General features: G+C 43.1%; 1 protein-coding gene across 7 annotated transcripts in view; it reads right to left on the bottom strand.

Annotated features, from left to right (window-relative positions):
• The window catches only part of PIKFYVE (phosphoinositide kinase, FYVE-type zinc finger containing), a 121726-nt gene that overhangs the window by 48108 nt on the left and 50323 nt on the right, over window positions 1–23295 (bottom strand). For 5 of the 7 annotated variants that reach the window (XR_008312919.1, XM_053282805.1, XM_053282804.1 and 2 more), the window contains 6 exons: window positions 19541–19688; window positions 18921–19088; window positions 8337–8399; window positions 6522–6651; window positions 4072–4252; window positions 1172–1246 (listed from right to left, as the gene is read on the bottom strand). Coding sequence is in view for 6 of the 7 variants with exons in the window: in XM_053282805.1 (XP_053138780.1) it covers window positions 1172–1246; window positions 4072–4252; window positions 6522–6651; window positions 8337–8399; window positions 18921–19088; window positions 19541–19688 (765 nt within the window). In the remaining variant the exon portion in view is untranslated. Of the gene's footprint in view, window positions 1–938; window positions 1022–1171; window positions 1247–4071; window positions 4253–6521; window positions 6652–8336; window positions 8400–18920; window positions 19089–19540; window positions 19689–23295 lie in introns of those variants that run through there. The other 2 variants (XM_053282808.1, XM_053282806.1) reach the window with 2 other exon arrangements.

Raw genomic sequence — 23295 nt, 5'->3', positions numbered from 1 at the left:
CAGGGGCGTAACTACTATTAGGCAAGGGGAGGCGGCTGCCTGGGGGCCCCCACGCCTCGAGGGGCCCCCCAGAGGCAAGTCACATGACTATATATTGTGAAGAGTGTGTGTGTGTGTGTGTGTGTGTGTGTGTGTGTGTGTGTGTGTGTGTGTGAGCGAGGGGCCCAGTTTAAAATTTTGTCTCTGGGCCCACTCCAGCCTTGTTACGCCCCTGGCCAAGCTTATATTTCCTCTACTTCGCAAGTACCCTGGCCGCCCAAACCATGTCTATACCCAGTTGCTGCTTTCGGATGAAGACCCGGCCTTCACGTATAACACCGCCAGGTTCTGCGTGGCAGCGTGTAGGATCTGCCAGGTCATGACTGCCAGGCCATTCCCTTGCATCAGCCCTTAATAATCTCATAGCTACCCTTTTTTTTATAAGGGTTGCAGCTTTACAGTATTATAATACAGCTTTATACTATTAGAGTAAGTAATTTTTAAGTAATATAGTTTTATGGTTCCATAATTTCCTATTATTATTTTGAATCATGATCTACTGTTCTATCTTATGCTGGTCTTGGAGCATAATAAAGATGACTGATTGATATTAGTCATAAACACACTTCATAAACACACCATCCCCACTTTTCAACAAAAAATTCACGAAGTGGAGAGTTGAGGGGAGGGCCAGACCATGATCAGAGGCCCCCAAGCCGCTCGGCTGAGGCAAGTCCTGGCCCTCCCCTTCAGGTAACTCACGGGAAGGCCGCCCTCTACCATTGGGTTCTGAAGCTGCCACAGATGGCCCTGAATTCTCTGTGCTGACCTCTCATTTCTCAATAGAAGGGGAGCCTGCACATCACCAAGTGTGAGTGATCCTCCTTAATCAAATTATCTGAACATCCAGTCTGCTGACCAAATGTTGGGAAGAATAAGCACATTCAGATCTATTTTCTTAGGAATATACCTTTTTACTAGTACTGCAATAACAAAACACAAGACTGAAGACTCACAAGCATAAGTCCAGGTCACAAGCCTTCTACCACAGGGTAACAGGGAAGGTCAAGAGAACAAAACAAAAAAAAAATGCCAGAGTTTATTCTTCTTTAGGAAGTTACATGGAAAATGTGACATTTCACTGAATCATCAATGCCACCAAGTTATGCAGACAAAAATAACTGTATCATACCTTTTTATGTGCTATGTTCTTGGTGCATACAAAGCCATTCACCACTACTGAGTCAAATTTTTTCCCACCTGGGATCTGATGAAACAGTAAACACATTATATAGCAGTTTAGATATTAATCTTCTTGGCATCCATGAAGTTTGGTATGATTTTGTGAACAAAGCTATTTTATAAGCAAGGGATTTTCCCCTTTAATATCAAAAAGCCAACCAGAAATAGCCTCAACAATGCAGTTTGGGCTAGGGCACAGCTGCTCAACTTCAGCCCTCCTGCAGATGTTGGCCTACAACTCCCATAATCCCTGGTTGTTGGCCACTGTGGCTGGGGATTACGGGAGTTGCAGTCCAAAAAAATGTGAGTGGGGGAGCTAAATTGAGCAGGCCTGGCCTAGGATCACATGGGATCACACAGCTTATTTTTTTTAATCTATACTTCCTTTCATGTAATTAAGTGCCTTTCCAGGCAATGAGTTTACCATACAAAAGTGCTATTGATGGCGTTATTCTGTTGCATACAATCCAGTTTTTTCCTGCTCATGAAAACCCAATATCGCTGGAAAAGCACTTCTTATTTACCCAGCACTGACGACTTATTTACAGGGAAAGACTTTGCATTTCGAAGTGTTGTGTGAAATGTGGCTGTGAAATTTGCATTCTAACACATCTCTATATAAAATTATCCTAAATGTACCTGTCACTAATTCCATGCGTGGCAGCTCTCGTGAGAGAGCTGCTGATTAGTGCCGGCCGGCGGAGGGCAAGCAGCCGGCGCCAGATTGGCCAGCTGTGGTGCAGAAATGGTTGCCGCCAGTTGGCCGTGGTGCAAAAGCAGCGGCCAGTAGGTGGCTGTGGAGGAGAAGCGGCGGCTGCCAGGCCAGCAGGCGGTTGTGGTGCAGCCAGCCAGCCAGAAGGTGGGCAAGGAAAGTGCTAGCCAGGCCGGTGAGGGAAACCACTGCCAGCGGTAAGGGAGGGAAAGGAAAGTGCCGCCAGGCCAGCTGAAGGGAGGGAAAGGAAAGCAGAACGGGGACTGGTGCTGAGGGGTGGGGGGTTAATGAAGATGGGGAGGAGAGGCGGAGAACTAGGGGTGCAGAGGCTCTGTGCCAGATCAGCTAGTTATACTTATTTCAACACCGAGTGCTTTTCTGCACAGTTGACACTCTCTCTCCCCCCCCCCACCCGTTACACTCAGGAAGAAAGATCAACACTGGGATCCTTACTGGTCCTTTCCAAACAACAACGGTCAGCTGGAATTCACCCCCAGGATATATTTTTGGGTATAAGAAGCCCCAACTACATGATCCAGCGTGCTCCCTCGTGTGCTCTACTTGGGACTCCATCAGGTGCTCCTTGAGATCTTCGTGCTCCCTTGTGCCTTTCACTTGGGACTCCATTGCCTACTCCGTCAGCTTTCTGGGTGATTCACTGTTCACAGGCCACACCAGGCTGTGTTGAGTATTTCACACAATTTTCCAGATCAGCTCTCTTGCCCAGCCTGATCTGCCCAGACTTCCTCGCTAACCTGGGAAGCTGGGTCCAAGGAGGAAGCTGCCTCCTAGAATCATTGCTATTGACTAACATCACCAACCTTCCTGCACCTGCTTTGGCCAGACCTGAGGCGTGAATCCCATCGGTGGTCCCCGGAGTTCCCCGAACAGACCAGGTGATATGAGCCTTTGCCCCTCCTTGGGCCCAAAATCTGTCTCTATTCCCCTTTCTTAGATCCAACCCCATTCCTTCTCTAAAAAGCCTCTCTCTCTTGCCCACCTGGGAACTTACACAATTAGGACTCTAACCTAAAATGCCTCACTGTAGTTAAATATATTTTTGATAGTAATATTACCGTAGCCACATGTTTCTCTTTTATGTACCCCCTCCTCAAATAAATTCTTCTTTTAATTTTGAAACTATAACTTGTCTCCGACCAGTCATTTCTTGAGTCCAAACGTTTGCACAAATTAAAACTGACGTGGAGCTGCCCCCTTAAGCGCTAATTCCCCCACAAAGCCCAAACACTGGGGTGCTGACCAATCACCCCAGGGCAGTTCCATTAACATCAGTGTAGTGCCAGTATTCATTTGTTACTTTTATTTTTCACCTATCCTGAAGTGCATGTGCTCATGTGCAGTACATGCTACCTTTATACAAGCACAAACTCACTGCTGAATACTCTCTAGAGAAGAAGCAGTTAAACAGCTTGCGTTTGTTACATGAGCAAACCCAAACCACATGCACTTTTATATGAAGGCCAAGCTAAGGATCAGCTTTGTCTTTTGCAATTAAGCTTTGATTAATGACAGCATTTACTCAGCATAAACATTTAAAAATATTTACATCAAAACAAAGAGCCATGTCCTTTTTAAATTCAAGACAATACCTAAGAAATCTCAAGTTACATGCAAAAAGCAATTATAAGCATAGTTTAAAACTGAAAAGATAGTAGCCAACATCATTACACACTGTAGATTTGGTAAGAGGAAGGTGTAATCAGGCAAGAAGTTGCCACATACAGTGTTAAATGAAAACGTAGATCAAAACACGGCAGAGTAATAATTTGGTTAGTTGAAAGATAGTTCAGGCCTGCAGAACCTAATACCTCCCCACTCCCCAAAAGCAAAACATTACCCACCTGCCATGCACTGTGGCCTGCCAGATATTTGCCAGCCTGTTTACACAGGAAGACAGCAAAACAGGATGTTAATCCTGGTGGACCATTATACACTGTTCCATGGCACTGGCTAGTGTTTGGCTTGGTGAGTCACAGTTGTGCAGCCCTGGGCTAGTTTCAACCTACTAAGATCAAAAACCCTTTTCAAAGTCAGTCCCATGGCCAGGGGTCAGCATAACTAGTGAGGGCTGCTTCTCCGCTTTCTCACTCTGAGTTGTCCACCTCACATGAACTTACTTTTTTGACATGGACCAGTTGGCGGATATCCATATCATCATCCCTATTCTTGACGTCGGGTCGGACAGTCTGAACCACTTGGCAGACAACAGGCACAATGATATCTCTCCAAGAGAGGGACAATGATTCTCTGTACAGCAACTGCTGGAGCAGCGCCATCATGTGGTTGTGATTAGCTGAGCTGCAGAGAAATGTTAAAAATATGGTTAAAGTTGAGAAAAGAGCCATTCCTTTTCTGAGAGTGTGACCTTTAAAAAGGTACATATGCTTGAAAGTGAACCTTTTGCTTGAATGTGAACTTCAGATGCCAGGTGGCCTTAGGGAGACTCATTCAGCTACAAAATGAACGTTCAGTGCTCCCCAAGCACTGAAAGGCCAATTCTTATATTTATAAACAAGTGGTAAAAGTCCTTGTGCATAGACTTAAGCCTAATTCGAGCCTTTGACCCAAATGCTCACACAGAACAACATATTTATTTTATTTATTGTTAGATTTATATACCGCCTTTCGCTAAAAATAACCCCAAGGCGGGGTTATGCGTCAATCGCCCCAATATGCAAAATCACTCATGTTTCCATACTGGATAAACCTCTTCAAAATGATCAAGTTCTCCAGTGCGGTGTCTTGAGATTTGTGTATGTGGGGTGCAATATTCCAGTTCAAATGCCTCCCTATGTGAAAAATGGGGTACTGAAAGTGACTGAAGGAGGCCTTACTATCTCAGATTTAAACCATCTGAAAGAGCCCCAGCAAATATGTTGACCACTGATCTGCACCTCTTTCCTTTTCTTCCACCCAGAAGAGTCCAACAGATTGAAGAAAATGGGCATCTGGTTTAACACACAGCAGCTAAGAGACTGAGCTACAAACCAGGAGCTCCCCAGTTTAAATCCCAGGAGCTCGCTAGATGGCCTCAGGCAAGCATGCCTCAGCTGCCCAGAGGCAATATAAGGAATACTACTGCTTCCTTATCATACAGGAAAATATATCAAAATGATAACGTAGAATACTATGTACACTTTATAAATGCTGTACAGATACTATGTATTTTTAAAATAGGATTTTAAAAGTTTAAAAAATAAAATTTTTTGTTGACCACTGCAGGCTTACAGTGCAGGGTGTAGATAAGCAACAAACAGAAAGTGACAGTTACTCCAGTGACTCTCCCTGCAAGCACTAAAGCACAAGCTGACTGCATTAAGAGAGAATGGCTACCATCTCCTTAAGTCAAGGGCTTGGGGCAGGCCACAGGGAGAAAAACCGGTAGTACTTACTAGACAGATCGTGACTCTCCACGGGATGGAAAGCCAACAAACGAACCACGCTCAGCAACTGTTAGGCAGATTCATACATATTTAAAGCTAGGAATACTGACTTTGTTTCAGAGCTGTATGCCTTGTTACTTAGTATGCCTAATTTGTTATGGGTAACAATTTGTTATGGGGTGGCTACAAATCAAGTTGTTTATTTATTATCATTATTATTGTTCACTAGACATAAAATAGGAGTAAATGGCCACCCAGGTGGATCCATGGATTATACCTATGGGGATTTACCAGTCCCTGGCCCCCACTGTCATCAAGTACACAAACTATTGGGCTAGACATGCAAGATTGTTTGCCGTCCACCCCCCACCCCACCCATCATTTTTTCTTTCCAAAAAAAAGCAGCCCTTCATGAAATGAAGGTTCATACATTCAATTCTAAGAGACTATGGGCAGTTTCACATATCACACTGAACCTAAAGGTCAACGTAGTGGCCAGAGCCCTGGGAAAGTGTGTGTGCCCTACTCCTGGTGTTGGGACAGACATGCCGAGACTGGGCATAATGTCCAAACCCAACAATCTCAGTGTGTCCTTCTTATCGCTTGGATGTAGGACATGCGTGGGCTCTGGCCACTCCACTGAACTTCAGGTTCAGTATGACATGTGAAGTCATTTTAAACTAAATTATTTCCAAATTATTTTAAAATTTTATTTTTTAAACTTTTAAAATCCTATTTTTTAAAAAAAACCTTTGGTTTTTAATCTACCCTAGTTTCAATAAACAAACAAACAAACCTAACACATTACACAGTCCAAAGCATAAACAAGCTTATGAAATTTGCAGCCACAAGATGCACTGCTAGTTGATGGCTTTAAAGGGGGAACTGGACAAATTCATGGCACGTAACTAACAGACATGATTTTTAAATCGAACCTCCATGTTCAGAGGCAGTATATCTCTGAATATCAGGTGCATGGGAACGGGCAACAGACTTACTTTCGTGCCCTGCTTTAGAGCTTCCAAGAGGAAGCTAGCAGATGAAAGCTGAAAACAGAATGCCAAACTAGATGGACCACTAGTCTGAGCCAGGATTTTAATAGTGAGGCACTAAATATAACCAAAAAGGGTATAGATGTATTGTTACTTTATCCTAACTTTATATTTTAAGAAGTCTCAACTTACAGCAGCCTCTCCATGGCTTGTTTTTCCCCATTCTCTTCTCTTAGAAGATCCAGATTGTTGTGGTGCCAGCCCAAAGGTGTGAAAAACAACTCTTTGGATTTTTCTTCAACTCTCCGATTGAACAGGGACTCTAAAAACAGTGGGGAGAAAAACACTAAAAAGCTACCACTTAAGTCATTCTTGGGTTTCTTTCAGACTAAGGGCTGCTTCACACAGGATAGTTTCCTCACACAGGCATATATTGTTATGTGGGGACTCGGCTATCACTGCTGCAGTTCAGTCGCATCACCATTGGAACTATATCCAGAGGACAGCTCTTAGCATAACCTACCCAAAGGCGTTGTTGAAAGAACAAAGCGGGAGCAATTCACAGTATTCTGCCCTAAGCTCCTTGGAGAATGTGACTTTCCCAAAGATTTAGTAGGAATGCCTTTTGGATCATAACTAGCAAATTATTCCCTAGATTAAAGCCCAGTTGAACTGCTTTTACATAAAAATGAATCCAAGCATCTTTCATATCAGAACCACGCGTCAACTGTAAGTTAATGCACTGTTCTTAAGAGACAACTGTTCCATGAAAAGTAACACTGCCATTGTCCATTCCAAGGGCACCGTTGCATAGGGAATGCGTCTCCTAGTTGTCTATTTGTATCTTTCAGCCACATTTTTCTGCAGCCCTGAGCACAAGATTTAAAGAGCTGGGCCATCATCCCCTAAACTCTCCCAGTCACAAATGGGAGGGACTGGTAATAAGTACGCACACAGATTCAATCCAATCAGCAGGAGAGAAGAATCCTCAAAATATCCTTTATTTGCATAGACAGCAGGTAGCAAGTATCCATCCACCCTGTCCCCGCCCCCCACAAGCGGTTTCACTAGGCAATACAAACAGAGGGCTTCTCACCACTGGACTACTCTGTGAGATGCACAATGAAGTAAGGCAGTGAAGGGGTGAGCAATGCCATTGTGTCCCTCCTGTTCTTTTGGTGCTCTGAAAACCCTCATGAGGAGCAGATGGGAGAAGCGAAGTAGAGATTCCTTGTCCTTTCAGCAGGATAGGCTAGAAGTGCAATAGCAACCTCTGAATTCAGATGAATTTCAAGCAGGGTTGGGAGAGGACTATCCCTACCTCCAAGTAACCATTTGTAGCAATACTGCGTGTGCTGCCAAAATAAGCTATCTCCAGCAGTTTAAAAAATTCAGAATCATTTCACAACAGATTTCAGTACATTTGGCTCTTAAAGGAACAAGAAAAGCACAGTAGAGACTTGAAAGGCATGACAAAAATGACTACTTCCAAAGCATTTTATTAAGACATTCTTTCAATTAAATGAACTCCAACAGAACAACTTTACTAACTTTTTCAAATGTGGAGGGAGCAGGTTTCCTATCAACCCATGTTGCTTGTTACCTAGTTTTATCACCATCTGATGAGACCCAGAAACAGAAAATTAAGTTCAGCTGTATCATGCAAGGGGCAAGGAGAGCACATGAAGTCTCCAATTAAAAGGAGCATCAAGGGGCTGCTTCTGTGTACAAAGAAAAGCTCAACGCAGAATATTCACTCAAACTGAAAGAACAGACCACAAAACAAAGGAAGGCAGAGGGGAAAGGAGTACAATGCTTTGCTATAATCACAGGCTTGTGGCAGAGACTTTCAGATTTCATTAGACTTTGAAGAAAACCACTCTAGTATTTGTACACATTAATTGTTTTACCAGGAAGGAAAAAACCCTCTTTAAATGTTCACTCACCAGACTATTTACTGGGGAATGAGGGTGGGGGGTGGAGGTGAGAGACACTCATTCAGCTTACCTTTGATGAAAGCGTCACTTATTGAGATCATCTGTTGCCCTCCGCTGTCGGCAATCAAATACTCTGTAAGGAGAGAGGAGGAAAACATGGAGATGGGAGGGAAAGACAAAGAAGTGACAGGTTGTGCTGGTGAGGCTAGTATAATTATATGGCTTACACACCCACTCCATAAGAGAGAAAAATTATGACTCATGTCATATATTTAGTCACTGTTGTAGTAACAACTCCAAGAAGCCAAGACAAGAATATCTTCTCATCTTTTCTTGTTCTGTCCACGTGTTGGCCAAACACCACATTAACCCATCTGTGGAACCAGCTTGAAAAAGAAACTGAATAGAAAACCTTTCTTATTTGTACATTCCTTATTTGCCGAATGTCTCAAGGGATTTCCTACCGGAAGTCCAGCCCTTCAAGCAAGGATTCAGACAGGAGAAGGACTGGGTGGGCTGGCCAGTCATAAGAAGTTATAGTATTGGAGCTTAAGGCTCGTCACATGAATTACCCCCACCCCCTCTACCTCCATCCCAACAAGCAACTGATGTCCAGGAGACTATTCCCCAAGAATGCATTATGCAACTAATTGGACTCAGGTTCTCAACATTATATCAGAAAATTGGCCTAATTTGCGGGCAATCATGATCTGGAACACGAAAAGGAATCTAGATGAAACACAAGTGCACAACTTACTTTCTTATGCGAAGAGCCTGGCTGGTTAGTTAACTCTTCATAGCCATGAGTGTCATTCCTGATTTACAGACCATCCGTTTTACAATCTCGTTTTCACAAACTGATTATTGCTTTAACAACCAAACTGGCTGCAGAAATATCCAATTCCATGCATCCCCCTGCTACTCTAGAATGGTTATGCCCCAATAAGAAAAGCAGTGGCTGAAGGAGGTATCTGAATATAATAAGCCACTACATTGTGTATGCACTCCTTCCTCTGAAAGCCCCTGGGCTAATGGGAGTGCCCCTCCATCTGATCTGTTTTTTTTAGGGCAAAACAGATTCTCTCTCAGTTCCATTCCTCAGCAAGTCACACCTGCATACTGATCAAGCTTCCAAAAACCTCAACCAATTCCTATTCCAGAACTTGGCAGTAATCCTCAGTCCTCAGCTTCTCAGAGAGTGTTGGACAAACAGCCACAAAGATAGAAAAATTAACAAGCCCAACACTGAGAATGAACACTGACCTATTCTATCACTGGCACAGCAAAGTGATCACAATTACAAATGTTGTTTTATCAAATGCATTAAAAATATGGAAAATGTTTTATAAGGTATTAAATTCCTATTATGCATCTATAAGCAAAAGTTCCTGTGTACTTTAGTATTTTTAAACACATTGTTTTAGGACAGGTCAGCTAGCAACATCCATGTTGAGCACCATGAGAGATTCCAGTTTTGGAAATCTCTGAGCATGGGGAGATAAGGAATAGATTCCTGCAAATTTTAGTTAAAATATTCCTAAGACTTTTGTAATTACTGTAGGAGTGGTTTTTTCTTTCAATTGATTCTGTCCACTTGGGTATTTAAGAGTTTCCCCTCACGTTATAAAAAGTGCTAGAACAGAAGTGCAAGTGATTCACACTTCCCTTTGTCAAGCTTCCACCACAACACACAAAGGAGTAGGGAGAGACAAATGCTCTAGGCACTGGGACAACTTCCCCTTGGGGAAGCACATCACCCCCTTGCATGTTATGGAAGAAGCACAACTCACTTCCTCTTTCACTAACTGTTCAAAGCAGTCCATGAAAGATCCAAAGTGGCTCCAGTATTACTTCTGTATATCATGTAGAATTACGAGTGCACAAATCTGGGGTGGGTGGGTGTATGCACACACATATACATACACCCCATGCTGTAAAAAACACATTCTATTAGTTTTGATACTACACTATTTATTGCACCTTGTTTTATTTTCTGCATCCACTCTCAAACAGATTCGAAAGAGTAGTTAGAGATAGCCTTAAATAGGTATTGAGGTAAAGTGTGTCGTCATTGATTTTGACTCCTGGCACCCACAGAGCCCTATGGTTTTTCTTTAATAGTCACTTAAGGTGGCTATTAAAAAGGTATTACTTATCTAAAATATCTGGACATCAGGTTCTATTATTTTTAGAAGTATGGTATCAGATCTCAGAAAAAGTATTGATGCTTTTGAACTTTGGTGCTGGAGAAGACTTTTGAGGATACAATGGACAGCCAGAAAAATAAACAAATGGATCATAGAACAAATCAATCCAGAATTTTCACTTGAGGCACAAATGATCAGGCTCAAACTATCATACTTTGGACACATTATGCAAAGACCCAGCTCCATTGAGAAGTCCATAATGCTGGGGAAAGTTGAAGGAAAGAGAAGACGACAACAACCCTCAGCAAGGTGGATGGACTCGATTACGACAGCAATGAAAGAACCCCTGAGACACCTAAAAGGCCAAGTTGAAGACAGATCATCCTGGAGATAATTTATGTGGTTGCTAAGAGTTGACACCAACTTGACGGCACTTAATCAAAATGGTGAAAAGAAGAGTATAATGTTACCAGGTCTGCTCTTGTATGGTAGTTACCACCCTTCATGACCTTTGCTCACTCTAACAGGGATTCCCAGATGTTGTTGACTACAACTCCCAGAATCCTCAGCTACAATGGCTTTTGCTTGGCTTTTTGCAATGTCTTTTTGATTATCAATTGTAATCAAGTGTTGTCATGGACAACCGTGCCCCCACTGGCTGGGTGGAGGGAGGGGGAACAAAAAAGGGAGGAAATTTCAAAATGTTTTCAAAGGGCCTGGAGAGGGGAGGCAGAGAGAGCCTTTGGAGTGCCCTTGAAGAGGATACCTCCGGAGAGGAGGAAGGAAGGAATCAAGAAAGTTATGATTTTGTAGTTTTATTTTCTCAGCATCAATTATAATATACTGTACTATTGTTGCTATATTAACAACTATCTGGTTTTGCTGGATCTCAGATTGACAGAGGCAGGACTTGGATGCCTGCCTGTGTTTGAGTTGTGGTTTGGTCTGTTTGTGAGATGGTGTTGTGGCATCTGTGTGTCATATTTCCTGGTGATTGCTGTGATGAGCTCCATGTCTGGCCTTGAGACTAACTTGTGCTTCACTCATTCCTCTGGTCTGGTCTGCAATCTGTATTCTGCATTGCAAGTTGCACTCAGTCAACATGTGGCTGAAGACAGTTCTTTTTGAGGCTTATGGCTATGCTTGCTGGCTGCTAAGGGTGCTGCTGTGACAACTACTGCAGTGCTGAAGTAAGGAATCATAATTGTGTGAGAGAGAGCAACTTGTGCCAGTGTTACTGCAGGGCAGGCACTGTGGCTTGCAGTGGATTCTGGGTCAATGATTCTTTTTTGGCCATTTCTGGACAGTATGTTTGGCAAAATGTGTTCTGTGTTGGGAGAGACTGTGTGCTTCTGTTCTGCAGTGTTTTTCAGGGCAGGGTTGCAAAATCTGTGCACTCTGCTTGTTTTAGCCATAGGGAACAATAAGGAAAGTCAAGACACCCCATTGTTCCCCATGGGTAGGTCCCTAGGGCCACCAAAGTGGGTTGGGTGGTAGGGCATGATGGGTGCTACCAACTACCCAACCCACAAAAGTAATGGGCAAACAGGAGATTATTATTATTTTTTTTAAAAACCGTCTCTATAAGCCCCACAGGATTCTTTTGGGATAAGATTTAATTATTTTATTTTATTATTTTATCATATCTATCTATGTAAATAGATGTGTACTTGTGCACATTAGGTTATGTGTATATTTGATATGTGCGCTAACATATTTTATGAACTCCCAAGGGTATCGCTGTATTCCTGGATACACTTAATTTAATTTCAATTAGCTCTTCATTACCCTGGTTCTGATCTTTGTACGTTTTGGCCAGGATCCAGAGAACTGTTTTAGGCATGCTCTCAAGCCCTTGGGCATTTTTGAGGTTTTTATTTGGAAAAGCAGTCCCCCATGACAGACATCATATATTGTTTTTAAAATCCCTTCAGTTTGAAGAGAATCACTGTGTAGCATGGATGGGGGTTAACAAACACAAGGCTAAATCCCACTTTGGGCATGCTGAATTTGTGCTGTTCTCTGGATCTTGGATATCCTGTAAAGTAAAAAGTAAAGTGTGCCGTCAAGTCGATTTTGACTCCTGGCACCCACAGAGCCCTGTGGTTTTCTTTGGTAGAATACAGGAGGGGTTTACCATTGCCTCCTTCCGCGCAGTATGAGATGATGCCTTTCAGCATCTTTCTGAAATACTGCTACCTGATATAGTACCAGCGGGGATTCAAACCGGCAACCTTCTGCTTGTTAGTCAAGCATTTCCCCGCTGCGCCACTTAATGTGACATACATCTGAAAGATTACAGGCTTGCTTTTGCTCCCTCCATCCCAAAATAACACTTAACTTGCACAGTTGCGCTATGTCCTAGTCATAACTAGGCCTATACAAAAATTTGGCTTTGAAGTGTTGAAGCTAGATCACATGCACGTTGCTCCTGGCCCTGCAAAGAGATGCCTGCCCCTACCACTTACTTTGGTGTAGAGCAGTCTAATTAATGCACAACACTGCAGAGAGCCCTTAAAGGGAAGCAGAGCTGTGGGGAGCCCCAGTGACGGCTTGAAAGATGTGTGAGGAATCCTCCCCCTCAGCTTCTCCATAGAGTGGCTGCCTCTGCATGAAGCCAAGGACTATGTGTCCCTTGATTTGGATGATGTTTAAATAGTCATAAGTTTGATTCCGCTTGCTTGCCCCATGGAGAGGAGGGGCTCCGAGAGGGAACTGTGAAGATGTTAGGGTAGTGAAAGGTTATATAAGACCACCCGAAGGGCCCTGGTGGATCAGGCCAAAGATCCATCTAGATTAGCATCCTACTTTGCAGTGGCCCAACCAGATTTTATTTGATTGATTGATTTCTATACTGCCCTTCCAAAAATGGCTCAGGGCAGTTTACACAGAGAAATAATAAATAAGTAAGATGGAGCCTTGTCCCCAAAGGGCTCACAATCTAAAAGAAGCATAGGACAGACAACAGCAACAGACACCGGAGGTACTGTGCTGGGGGGTGGATAGGGCCAGTTACTCTCCCCCAGCTAAATAAAGAGAATCACCATGTTGAAAGGTGCCTCTTTGCCAAGTTATTGTTGTTTTTAAATGTATTTTAATTGGTTTTACATAGTTTTAATCATCATTTTTGAATTGTTTTAATATTGATTTTAGCATTGTTTGAATTGTGGGTTTTATGTCTTTTTAAAAAGTTGTTGTACCCCGCCCAGAGGCTCTGGATGGGGCGATTTATAAATGTAATAAATAAATCAAGCAAGCAAGCAAGCAAGCAGTGGGGACTTTTGTTGAAAAGCAGTATATATAAATATTCATCGTAAAAAATTATTGAAAGGTTAAAAATATGTAAAATCGGATTCATGCACAGCTCTAATGCTAAGGTCTCGGTTCTAAGCCCCCCAAGTTCAGTGGGCCTTGGTTCCCGGTAAGCATGCATAAAAGCAAGCTGTAACGCTATCACAGAGACGCTCTTACCCCCGGACCTTGGGGCCCTGGTCCATGGCCTCCCAGGTCCAGGAGAATCTCCAAAGGCCGGGGGGGGGGGGCTCCTGCTGCCACACCACCCCTGCCCTGCTGCCTTGCAGAATTATTGAATTCTAGCCACCATGTGCACGGCCGGGGTATGGAGGGTTGTGGGGGGTGAGCTGAGCAGGCCTCCCCCACCCCCGTGGTGGCGGCATCAAGTGGAGCAGGAGCAGCCGTTGGGTTTGACTGCTCGGCCCAGTGGCCCTTAAGAAATGTGAGGTGATCCGGCGTGCCTGCACAGTTAGAACAGAGTGTTGCAAGCCCGGGCATGTGACAGAATAGTTAGAATTAATCTTCCTGAAGCCAAATCCCAGGCTTCCTTATAAATGAGGTGCTTTTTATCAGCTTTGGCTGATATGCCAGCTGCATCCATTTCTTGAGATGAAAGACCTCAGAACAGTGGTACATCTGCTGGTAACTTCTAGGCTGGATTACTGCAATGTGCTCTATGTAGGGCTGCCTTTGTATGAAGTCCAGAAACTACAGTTGGTCCAGAATGCAGCAGCCAGGTTAGTCTCTGGGTCATCTAGGAGAGACCACATTACTCCTGTGCTGAAAGAACTATACTGCCTGCCGATAAGTTTCTGGGCAAAATAGAAGGTGCGGGCTATTACATCTAAAGCCCTAAACAGCTTAGGCCTTGGGTATTTAAGAGAACATCTTCTTCACCATGAACCCAACCGCCTGTAAAGAGCACCTGGAGAGGTTTGTCTGAGGTTACTGTCAACTCGTTTGGCAGCCACTCGGGAACAGGCCTGCTCTGTGGCTGCTCCTGCGCTCTCTGTTGAAATAAGAGCCTCCCCATCTCTGGCAACTTTTAAAAAGGCACTGAAGACTCATTTATTCATCCAGACTTTTAATTAGATTCATGATTTTAAATTTTAATGGTGGTTTTAAATGATTTTAATGTTAATGATTTTAATGTTTAAATGATTTTAATTGTTTAATTGATTTAAGAACCTAAGAACAGCCCTGCTGGATCAGGCCCAAAGCCCATCTAGTCCAGCATCCTGTTTCACATAGTGGCCCACTAGATGCCACTGGGAGCCTACAGGCAGGAGTCGAGGGCATGCCCTCTCTCCCACTGTTATTCCCCTGCAACTCGCATTCGGAGGGATCCTGCCTCTGTGGCTGGAGGTGGCCTATAGCCCACCGACTAGTAGCCATTGATAAACCTCTCCTCCATGAAGTTATCCAAACCCCTCTTAAAGCCATCCAGGTTACTGGCTGTCATCACATCTTGTGGCAGAGAAGTTGATTATGCATTATGTGAAAAAATACTTCCGTTTGTTGGTCCTAAATTTCCTAGCAATCAATTTCATGGGGTGACCCCTGGTTCTAGTGTTATGTGAGAGGGAGAAAAATTTCTCTCTATCCACTTTCTCCACGCCGTGCATGATTTTATAGACGTCTATCATGTCTCCCCAGGACCGGGCACGAGTGAATGCGCTTCTCCAGGTGATCACTATAGAAATGATCCCTGAAAGTATAGTCTAAACTAAAAAGCCCCAGGTGTTGTAGTCTTGCCTCATAAGGAAAGTGCTCTAGGCCCTTGATCATCTTGGTTGCCCTCTTCTGCACCTTTTCCAGTTCTACAATGTCCTCTTTTAGATGGTGTGACCAGAATTGTACGCAGTACTCCAAGTGTGGCCGCACCATAGTTTTATATAAGGGCATTATAATATTAGCAGTTTTATTTTCAATCCCCTTCCTAAAGATCCCTTGCATGGAATTGACCTTTTTAGTTGTGATTTTAATTGTTAATTGATAGTAATTGTTTTTATTTTGATGTAAACCGCCCTGAGCCAATTTTTTTTTTAAGTACTCATTATCCTAGGACAATTCTCTTACCACCTCAGAATAATGGCAGAAGCGGCAGCAGCATTTCTCTCACCCCATCCCCACCACAGGCTGCCTTCTTTCTTCCCTCTGTCCCTGGTGGTAGAAGTGGTATTCCCTCCCCACCCCCACCCCGGGCTGTGCACATATCCCTATCTGGCAGCCCAGATAGCAGATAGGGAGAAAGGAAGAAAAAGACTGAGCAACAGAGAGAGGAGGAAAGAAGGTTGAGTGCAGGGGTTTTTGCTTTTCTTGGGGCATGATATTGCTTTGAAATTACTGATCTGATTAATGAGTGTTAAAAATCCATTGAGCAGTAACAGAATGTGATGGTTATGTTCAGAATTTCTTCTAGAAATACAAAACAAGATATTAAATTTTCCCTGAGCATATTCTGGTGTAAAAAGTAGTGCATTCAGCCAATTTAAATGGCAAGGGAAGGAGGAAGAAGGGAGAGTGAAGGAAGAGAATGAGAGAAAGAGGGTGGAGAAGGAGGGAGACAAAAGGTAGCGTGCAGTGGGTGCCGGAAGCTGGTACGAGGCTGTGTGCCCCCACCTCCGCCAACAGGTGCATTGGAATAAAATCCAGTCCACCACACAATTTGAGTTTGACACCCCTGTTCTAGAGGGAAGCAATTGCTGCTACTGGGGTTATCTCAACAGGCAGACTTGCCACCTGACATACAAGGCTTACCTCTCTGAAGTGGCAAATCCACAAGATCTGATTGGCGCCAGAAGATAACTTATATTTCAATTTATGTTTTGCACCTCTAGAAATTATCTACAGTTCTCATTACTACTTTTCCTTCTTGTAATCACTAGTGGCACTATATCTGGATTTCAACACATTTCAATACACCTTTGCAGATATGTCTGATTAAAGCTTAAAATAAAGGTTACCACTCAAATGAACAAAGCAAACATCTTTGCTTTATATCTTTATATATATACTGCCTGACTCCAAAGGCTCTAAGCGGTTCACAAAACACACACACAATAAAGACAAAATAAAACAAACAGTTAAAACAGCAATTTAAAACATTCAGATATTACTGAAAGCCAGGCTTTAAAAAGTGTCTTAAAGGCTCTTTTGAAAGCCGGTAAAGATGTTAAACCACAAATGTCTATAGGAAACATGTTTCACAGCCCAGGAACAACTAAAGGGAAGGCCCGCTCCCAAGTCACCACCGGATGGGCTGGCAGCATATGGAGATGGACCTCTCTAGATGATCTTGATGTCCAGTGGGGATCATGCAAAAAGGCAGGGAACCCAGTCCTAAGCCATTTAGGGCTAGGTGGTAGTGAGTAATATCAAAGGCTACTGATTACCATCTTGTGGCAAAGCAATGGTGACTGAAAGCTGCTTTTAGATGCCACATACAAGTTGAGCAAAAAAGGAAGCACCATTCTGATTTCACTGAAGATGGCCATTATAAGATTTTGTTTGCCTCACAGAGACACTCATTTTTTATTCCAGTGAAAACTCTAATAGACAATTATTACTCAAAATAATTGCCAGAAAGATACATGGCACGAATCTGCCCTTTCCTTAAGTACTTTGGCAATGTTTGTATAGCTGTTAAGTCCAAGATTCCACATGAAATGTAGGAAATATTGGACATTCACATTTTGTTCTCTTTATGAATGCCAAGAGAACGTTTTATTCAATATATATTTTTGACATGCAATGTTGAAAAAAGTTAAAGTATGTTAATTCACAAACAGAAAAAAATCCTTTTACTACAGTTACTTCATGGTTAGTTTCATCAGATAGCACTTCATAAAATTTTAGTAGGCAGAAGCTGTTGCATATGTTACTACATATGGAGAAGTTCAGCCATCTGCTAAGTACAATATCTCACTTCTCTCTCCAACTAGGGTGCACACAAACAGAAATTTACCTTGCACTTTATACTTCCTTTTCAGGAAAAAACAAGAACCCTGCATTCCACTGTGGCTTTTATCAGGGAGTAGCATTAGAGAAAACAGATGAAAACAATATTTCATCTGTTAGAGTTTTAGTGTTTGTAATTGGAGAAGAAGAAGATAAGAGGAGAGAATGAAATAAGCAAACACAAAGACTGATTATGTGTTACTAACACAGCTTACTTGTGTTCATACTTTTAAATAAATAAGATCAGGATGGATATGATCTTAAATCGGTATTGCTACAAGAGCAGCAGCAGTATTAAGCAACTCAACACCAAGAAGAAGAAGAAGAGGAGGAGGAGGGGGAGGGGGGGAGGACTGGGGACTTTGATTTCTACCTCTAAAGTAGAGAGAAGTTAAACTCCCAAGCACCTTATCCATAAAAAGGTGACGAACATCTGAAGTAAAATAGATCATCAAACCCAGCCTGGCATGTTCCAAGCCAGCACTAAGTATCTAAGTGGCACTTGTTCTCCCCAGTCCCAGCCTTTGGTGATACGCCTTTGTGCGTATCAGCAGTCTGGCAATATAGACCTGACCTCATTATCCATGGTTTTTAAAAAATAGGCAAAATTAGGTTCCTGAATGGCCAGAAATAACTTCCGGTGTCATTTCCAGCCACCACTTTGCAGCATGGTGCCATTTTGTAGCTCTTTCTTTAAAAATCACCCAAGAACTTTTGAGAAAATTCTCAAAAATTTGGAGGATTTGAGTGGTCCTTTCTGGAGAGCAGAGACCTGGAAAGCAAGGTACTGTGCTTTATTCCCTTTATTTCTGCGTTGGCGGGGGGGGGCTTTTTTAGGCTCTAGGAACTTAACCCCCAATTCCATCAACTCATGGCTTTATTATCCATGGTTGTAGGCTGGAACAGAAGCTCTGCAAATAACGAGGGCCACGTGTAGCAGGAATATGGTCCCTCCCAAGTGGGCTCACCCTTATAATTGCATTCAGTATCAAACACCCACAGTCTGGAATGACAAACCCCTCCTTTGTAAGAAGAGCTCTGTGAGAACCTGGGCACACAATACTGGTCAACTGTCTATACCAACTCAATTCCAAGTTCCCTAAAGCAAGAGGAAGACATGTGGATAAAAGAGAAATGGGGGGGGGCAGGGGGGAGGGAGAGAAGAGAGGAGGGCAAGAGCTGGTATTGACACAACTGGTTATCCAAGCCCTGCTTTCTATCACGTGCCACTCCAAGTGATAGCTAGCTCGTACCTTTTTGGTCGGCAGGGTGAGGGGGCACATGTGGGTACTTGGAGTGCTTCTTGATATGGAAGTTCACGTTGTCGAGCTCCACGTTCAGGCTGATGGAAGCAGCTGAGTCGCTGTCCATGGCAGACTGGAAGCTGCTGACTGAGGTACGCTTGCTAGGGCTGGCAGAATCTTTTTGATTTGGGTGAGGGGAGAAGATATGGGAAGGAAAGGGGGTGGGTTCAAATAATAGGTATTCATGAGGGTATCAAAGGAGAGGAGAGAAATGGTCTTAATTAAACAAAGCCCAGTGTGCAATGCTGAAGAGAGAGAGAGAGAGACAGACAGACAGGCAGACAGAGTATTTTCATATAGCTGGTGGCTGTGTTTGCTTTCTAAAGGCCATTTGCTCATTTTAAGAGGTGAGTGGCTGTTAGACAATCACACCCATACAGTTACAGTGCAAAGAGCTTAAGCCAATTCTGAAACCTTGAAGGGGGAGAGGCTAGCAAACTGCGCAGAAAATACTGTATCTGCTTTAAAAACTATTAGACAGAGCTTTTATTTCTACAATTGCAGGCAAAGCAAAGCAGAACATGTTTCACTTGATAGGGTAGTTCTAAGAAGGGGACATGGAAACTCACTGGTCAAGTTATCATCTCCTTCTTCTGCGATTTGCTCCGTGTCACTGTCATCAAACTTGATGTCTTTGAACCATGACGGTTCGGAATGGCCCTCCACAGAGTTTACAGAATCACTGTCTGGAGAAGGGGTTTCAGAGAATTCTGTGCTCTGCAAGATCAGATGGGAAAAATCGCTGTTTACTTCCACTGTGCCTGCTAGCATGTTTATATCCTTGAACATGTATGGTTCTCCCAATATACATGAAATATTTTTGAAAGATTAACAGCTTGGGGAGTGTGAATAGAATCAATAGATCTAAGTTTTATTAGGGGGCTGTATCTGGAAATCTCTAAGATTATTAAAAAGTTCACACCATTAGAAATAACAGCTCATTGACACCTTAGCTTGGAAGAAGTTGAGTCTTAATACAAAGGACATGATGCTTTCACCAAAAACCATTACCCAGAGCAAATAAAGTTTATTTCAGAGAATAGCAGCTTTAGTCAACCTCAACTGCAGGTCTTGCAGGCAGGCAAACAAAGAAAGCAGAGCTTGGGCAAGGAGAAAGGTCTCTTTATCTTGTCTACTTTCCAGTACTGGAAGTGTTCTCCTGTCATTCAGAAGGAGAGCAAGCCTATCAATCACCTAGTAAACCCCCCAAGGCTATTCAAATATGCACAACAATTGGAGAGTTCTAGGTATCCTGAAGCCCATACGGCAACAAAAAGGTGTCCTGAAATTTTTTAAACCATGTGATTTTACAGATTCATCTACATGAATCCTGATATGCATATCAGGATTTCCAATTATATCTACCACAATTTAGCTTTTCATCACACACTGCAGTTTCCCACATTAGATGAATGTGGATTTCCCCTATTATTCTGTAGGTATTACAACTGCATGGTTCATTTCCCATCCCCTTCACACCCATGCCACTCATAGCAAGACAGCAAGAGTGTATAGTACTATCTCCTTCCATATCCAACACAGCTAGCTGGAACTGGAATTCTGGGGCTGCAGCCAAACTGCTGTGCTGAAATGTAGCCTTTGCCCCAAGGTTAGTATGCTCAACCAAAAGGAAGAAACATACCTATTTACTTCTTGAGCAATACTCTTAACCAAACAAAAGTGACATCAACCTGTTCTACCCATAAGGCCAGTTCTGTCCTCTTTAAAATGCAGCTCTGAAGCAAGGTTTGGGATGTAATAGCAGGAAATCCTCTTTAAAGCCAAGAGTTCAAGAAGCCAGTTAATCCTATTTTCCTTCTGTCATCCCAATCAAGAAGGTATCTAGAGCTAAAACTCTATCATAGTCCTAAGGCCGTGGGAATGCTAAGCTAAAGAAAAATCCTTTAATCCCTGGGAAGTTGCAGAAATTCCTTATTCAAATCAAGTTTAACTAAGTTAACTACACTTGGTTCTGCTATAGTTGGCATAAAGAGGAATTAAAATGACTAGCACATTAAACTGTAAATGTGCAGACACTAGAGAAATCACAAGTAACTAACGCAGAGTAAAATTTGCTTGATCTTTTAGAAATGTCAGAGAGAAGCCTGCAAATCAGTTTGCAAACTGGATAAGCAAGCAACCTTCTCTGCATATGTATCTTCTTTCAAATCATTTTGAGTTTTCTAAGTGTGTGTACAAATGTTTTCTAGAGTTCTATAAAACAGTAGCCATGGAAGCTTGCACTCTCAAAGGGCTCAATCTACTGGGAGGTTCTCCTGCACAAGACCCACCACTGTATGCTTGCACAGCTTTAGCTCTTTAGGGGGAGGAGCAGAGCTTTCTGAAATAAGTGCCCCTATATGGCTACCAAGATTTTTGCTGCAGAATACGAACTATAATGATTTTTCCTTGGAGACTGCAGAGCTGGCATTGACTTGAGCTGTATTTTGTTCTGGCCCTCCACTTGTGTGGGAATATTTACCAGTTACTTTTCAGCACAACTTGAGTGATCAGCAAAACCTAATGCTTTGTATATGGCAGGTGGGAGGTTTTATAAAAGGAGGCCAAAGACTAGAGGAATTTTTAAAAGAAACCCTTCAAGGGCAGAAATAAATGTGTATAAAAGGTGTGTGTGTGTGTGTGTGTGACTGGTTTATGTTCAATACTTAGATTTATAATCACTGACAACTGAGAACCAAGTTGCAACTATATTTATGTTGATCCATTAAACCTTGCTGAACAGGGTTGTCCTGCACAATGCGGGATGTCCTGATTTCCTGCAGGGAAATGTTTGTCCCATTCAAAACTCACTTTCTCCTGCTTTTTGACCTTAAAAATTTTTTTTTTTTTGAAACTTTTAAAGCCAGTTAGGGTATATATGGCTCTGGATGGGACAGGGGCAGGGCTTGCGGTGGCCGCATGCTGGTGACAGATGCGGCATTGCAGCTGCATAAATTCACTGAAAAGCACTCACTGCCACTCACTGCAGGAGGGAGGGGAGGACCGGGAGGGAGGGAGGGAGAAAGGCTCCTTTCCTCGGCCTTGTCTGCCTCCAAATGAGGCAGTCAGGCCGATTTCAGGCTTCTGCGCCCCAGTGCACCGCCCCAGCAAGCCCTGCCCCTGCCCCATCCAGAGCAATACATCATTTGCGAAGCGGCCAGGAGAGCTCTTGCCTCTGTGTTGCTGCTCCGCCGCTGCTCAGTGGCAGCTTTAAAAGTAAAAACAAACTAACAAAAACAAGCCCTGCCCCTAGGTAGACATGCCCCTGCCCCCGCCCCGCCACTAGTCCCTGTCCCAAATACAACCAACGCAATGTTGGCAACCCTACTGCTGAAATGTCTTCCTTACCAATTAGTTGAATAATATTAGACCCAGCTTTGTCAGATGTATAATACGGGCCAGAGGGATAGACGGAAGAGCCAGGATTAAATATTGCCTTTGCAAGCTATCCACAAGCTTGGGGAGAATACACTCCCCCTTTCTCCTGGCCATGTGAGGGTCAGAAGAATTCCACTTCTGATTCTAGTTAGGAGCCAAGCAATTCTAGCCAGCGTTCTGAAATAAACCATGATCTGAACAAGCCGGGATCACTCTGTTCAGATGTAATGAATGATCTCAGCTTGCTTCTAACCAGAAAAGGAGTTAGAATTCTTCCAACGTTCATCCAGATAAAGTAGTGGTGGCAGGGAAGCACATGCTCCCAAAGCCCAGGGATGTTGCATAAAGCCAGATGTAAGCTGCCCCAGCCCACTGTCATGTTTTATAGGAGATTTGGACAGAAGCTGAGAACACCAGTATTGTACTGTGTATAGAGGTTTATTAGATCTTCTCATTTAAGATATGTTTCTCTTTTGCAAGAACCTTCATGTTTGAGTGAATATACTACTTTTTAAAAACAAAAAACAACTTGGATGGATTCAGAATGTATTGAGTATATAGTTAAAGTCTCAAGAAACACTAAATAAATAATTGTCCTGTGCCCCACAGAGAGTATTATGTTTTAATTCAACTCTCACATACAAATACAAAATTTAAGTAGCAGATATACTAGTGCCACTGCGAGCCCCAGCAGCATCTGGGAAGACGCATGAGAAGGTGTGCAGGGAGCACTGGGAAGTCAAGTGTGGCCCCATGAAGCAAGTACTGGGAAATATTACGCTTCCCTGTGCTCTCTGCACACCTTCCCTGATACCACTGGGGCTCGCAGCATTGCACTCTGAAGAGTCCTTAGACGAACCGGTAGCACTGGTACATCTAGGACTCTTCAATGTACAGTACAGAGAACTACTCTGCGTGGAGGTGAGCTGTGGAAATGGGTGCCCCC

This window comes from Hemicordylus capensis, chromosome 1, assembly GCF_027244095.1.
Source record: "Hemicordylus capensis ecotype Gifberg chromosome 1, rHemCap1.1.pri, whole genome shotgun sequence".
In the NCBI taxonomy this organism is placed as follows: Eukaryota; Metazoa; Chordata; class Lepidosauria; order Squamata; family Cordylidae; genus Hemicordylus; species Hemicordylus capensis.
This window is presented reverse-complemented; position numbering and strand designations above follow the sequence as displayed.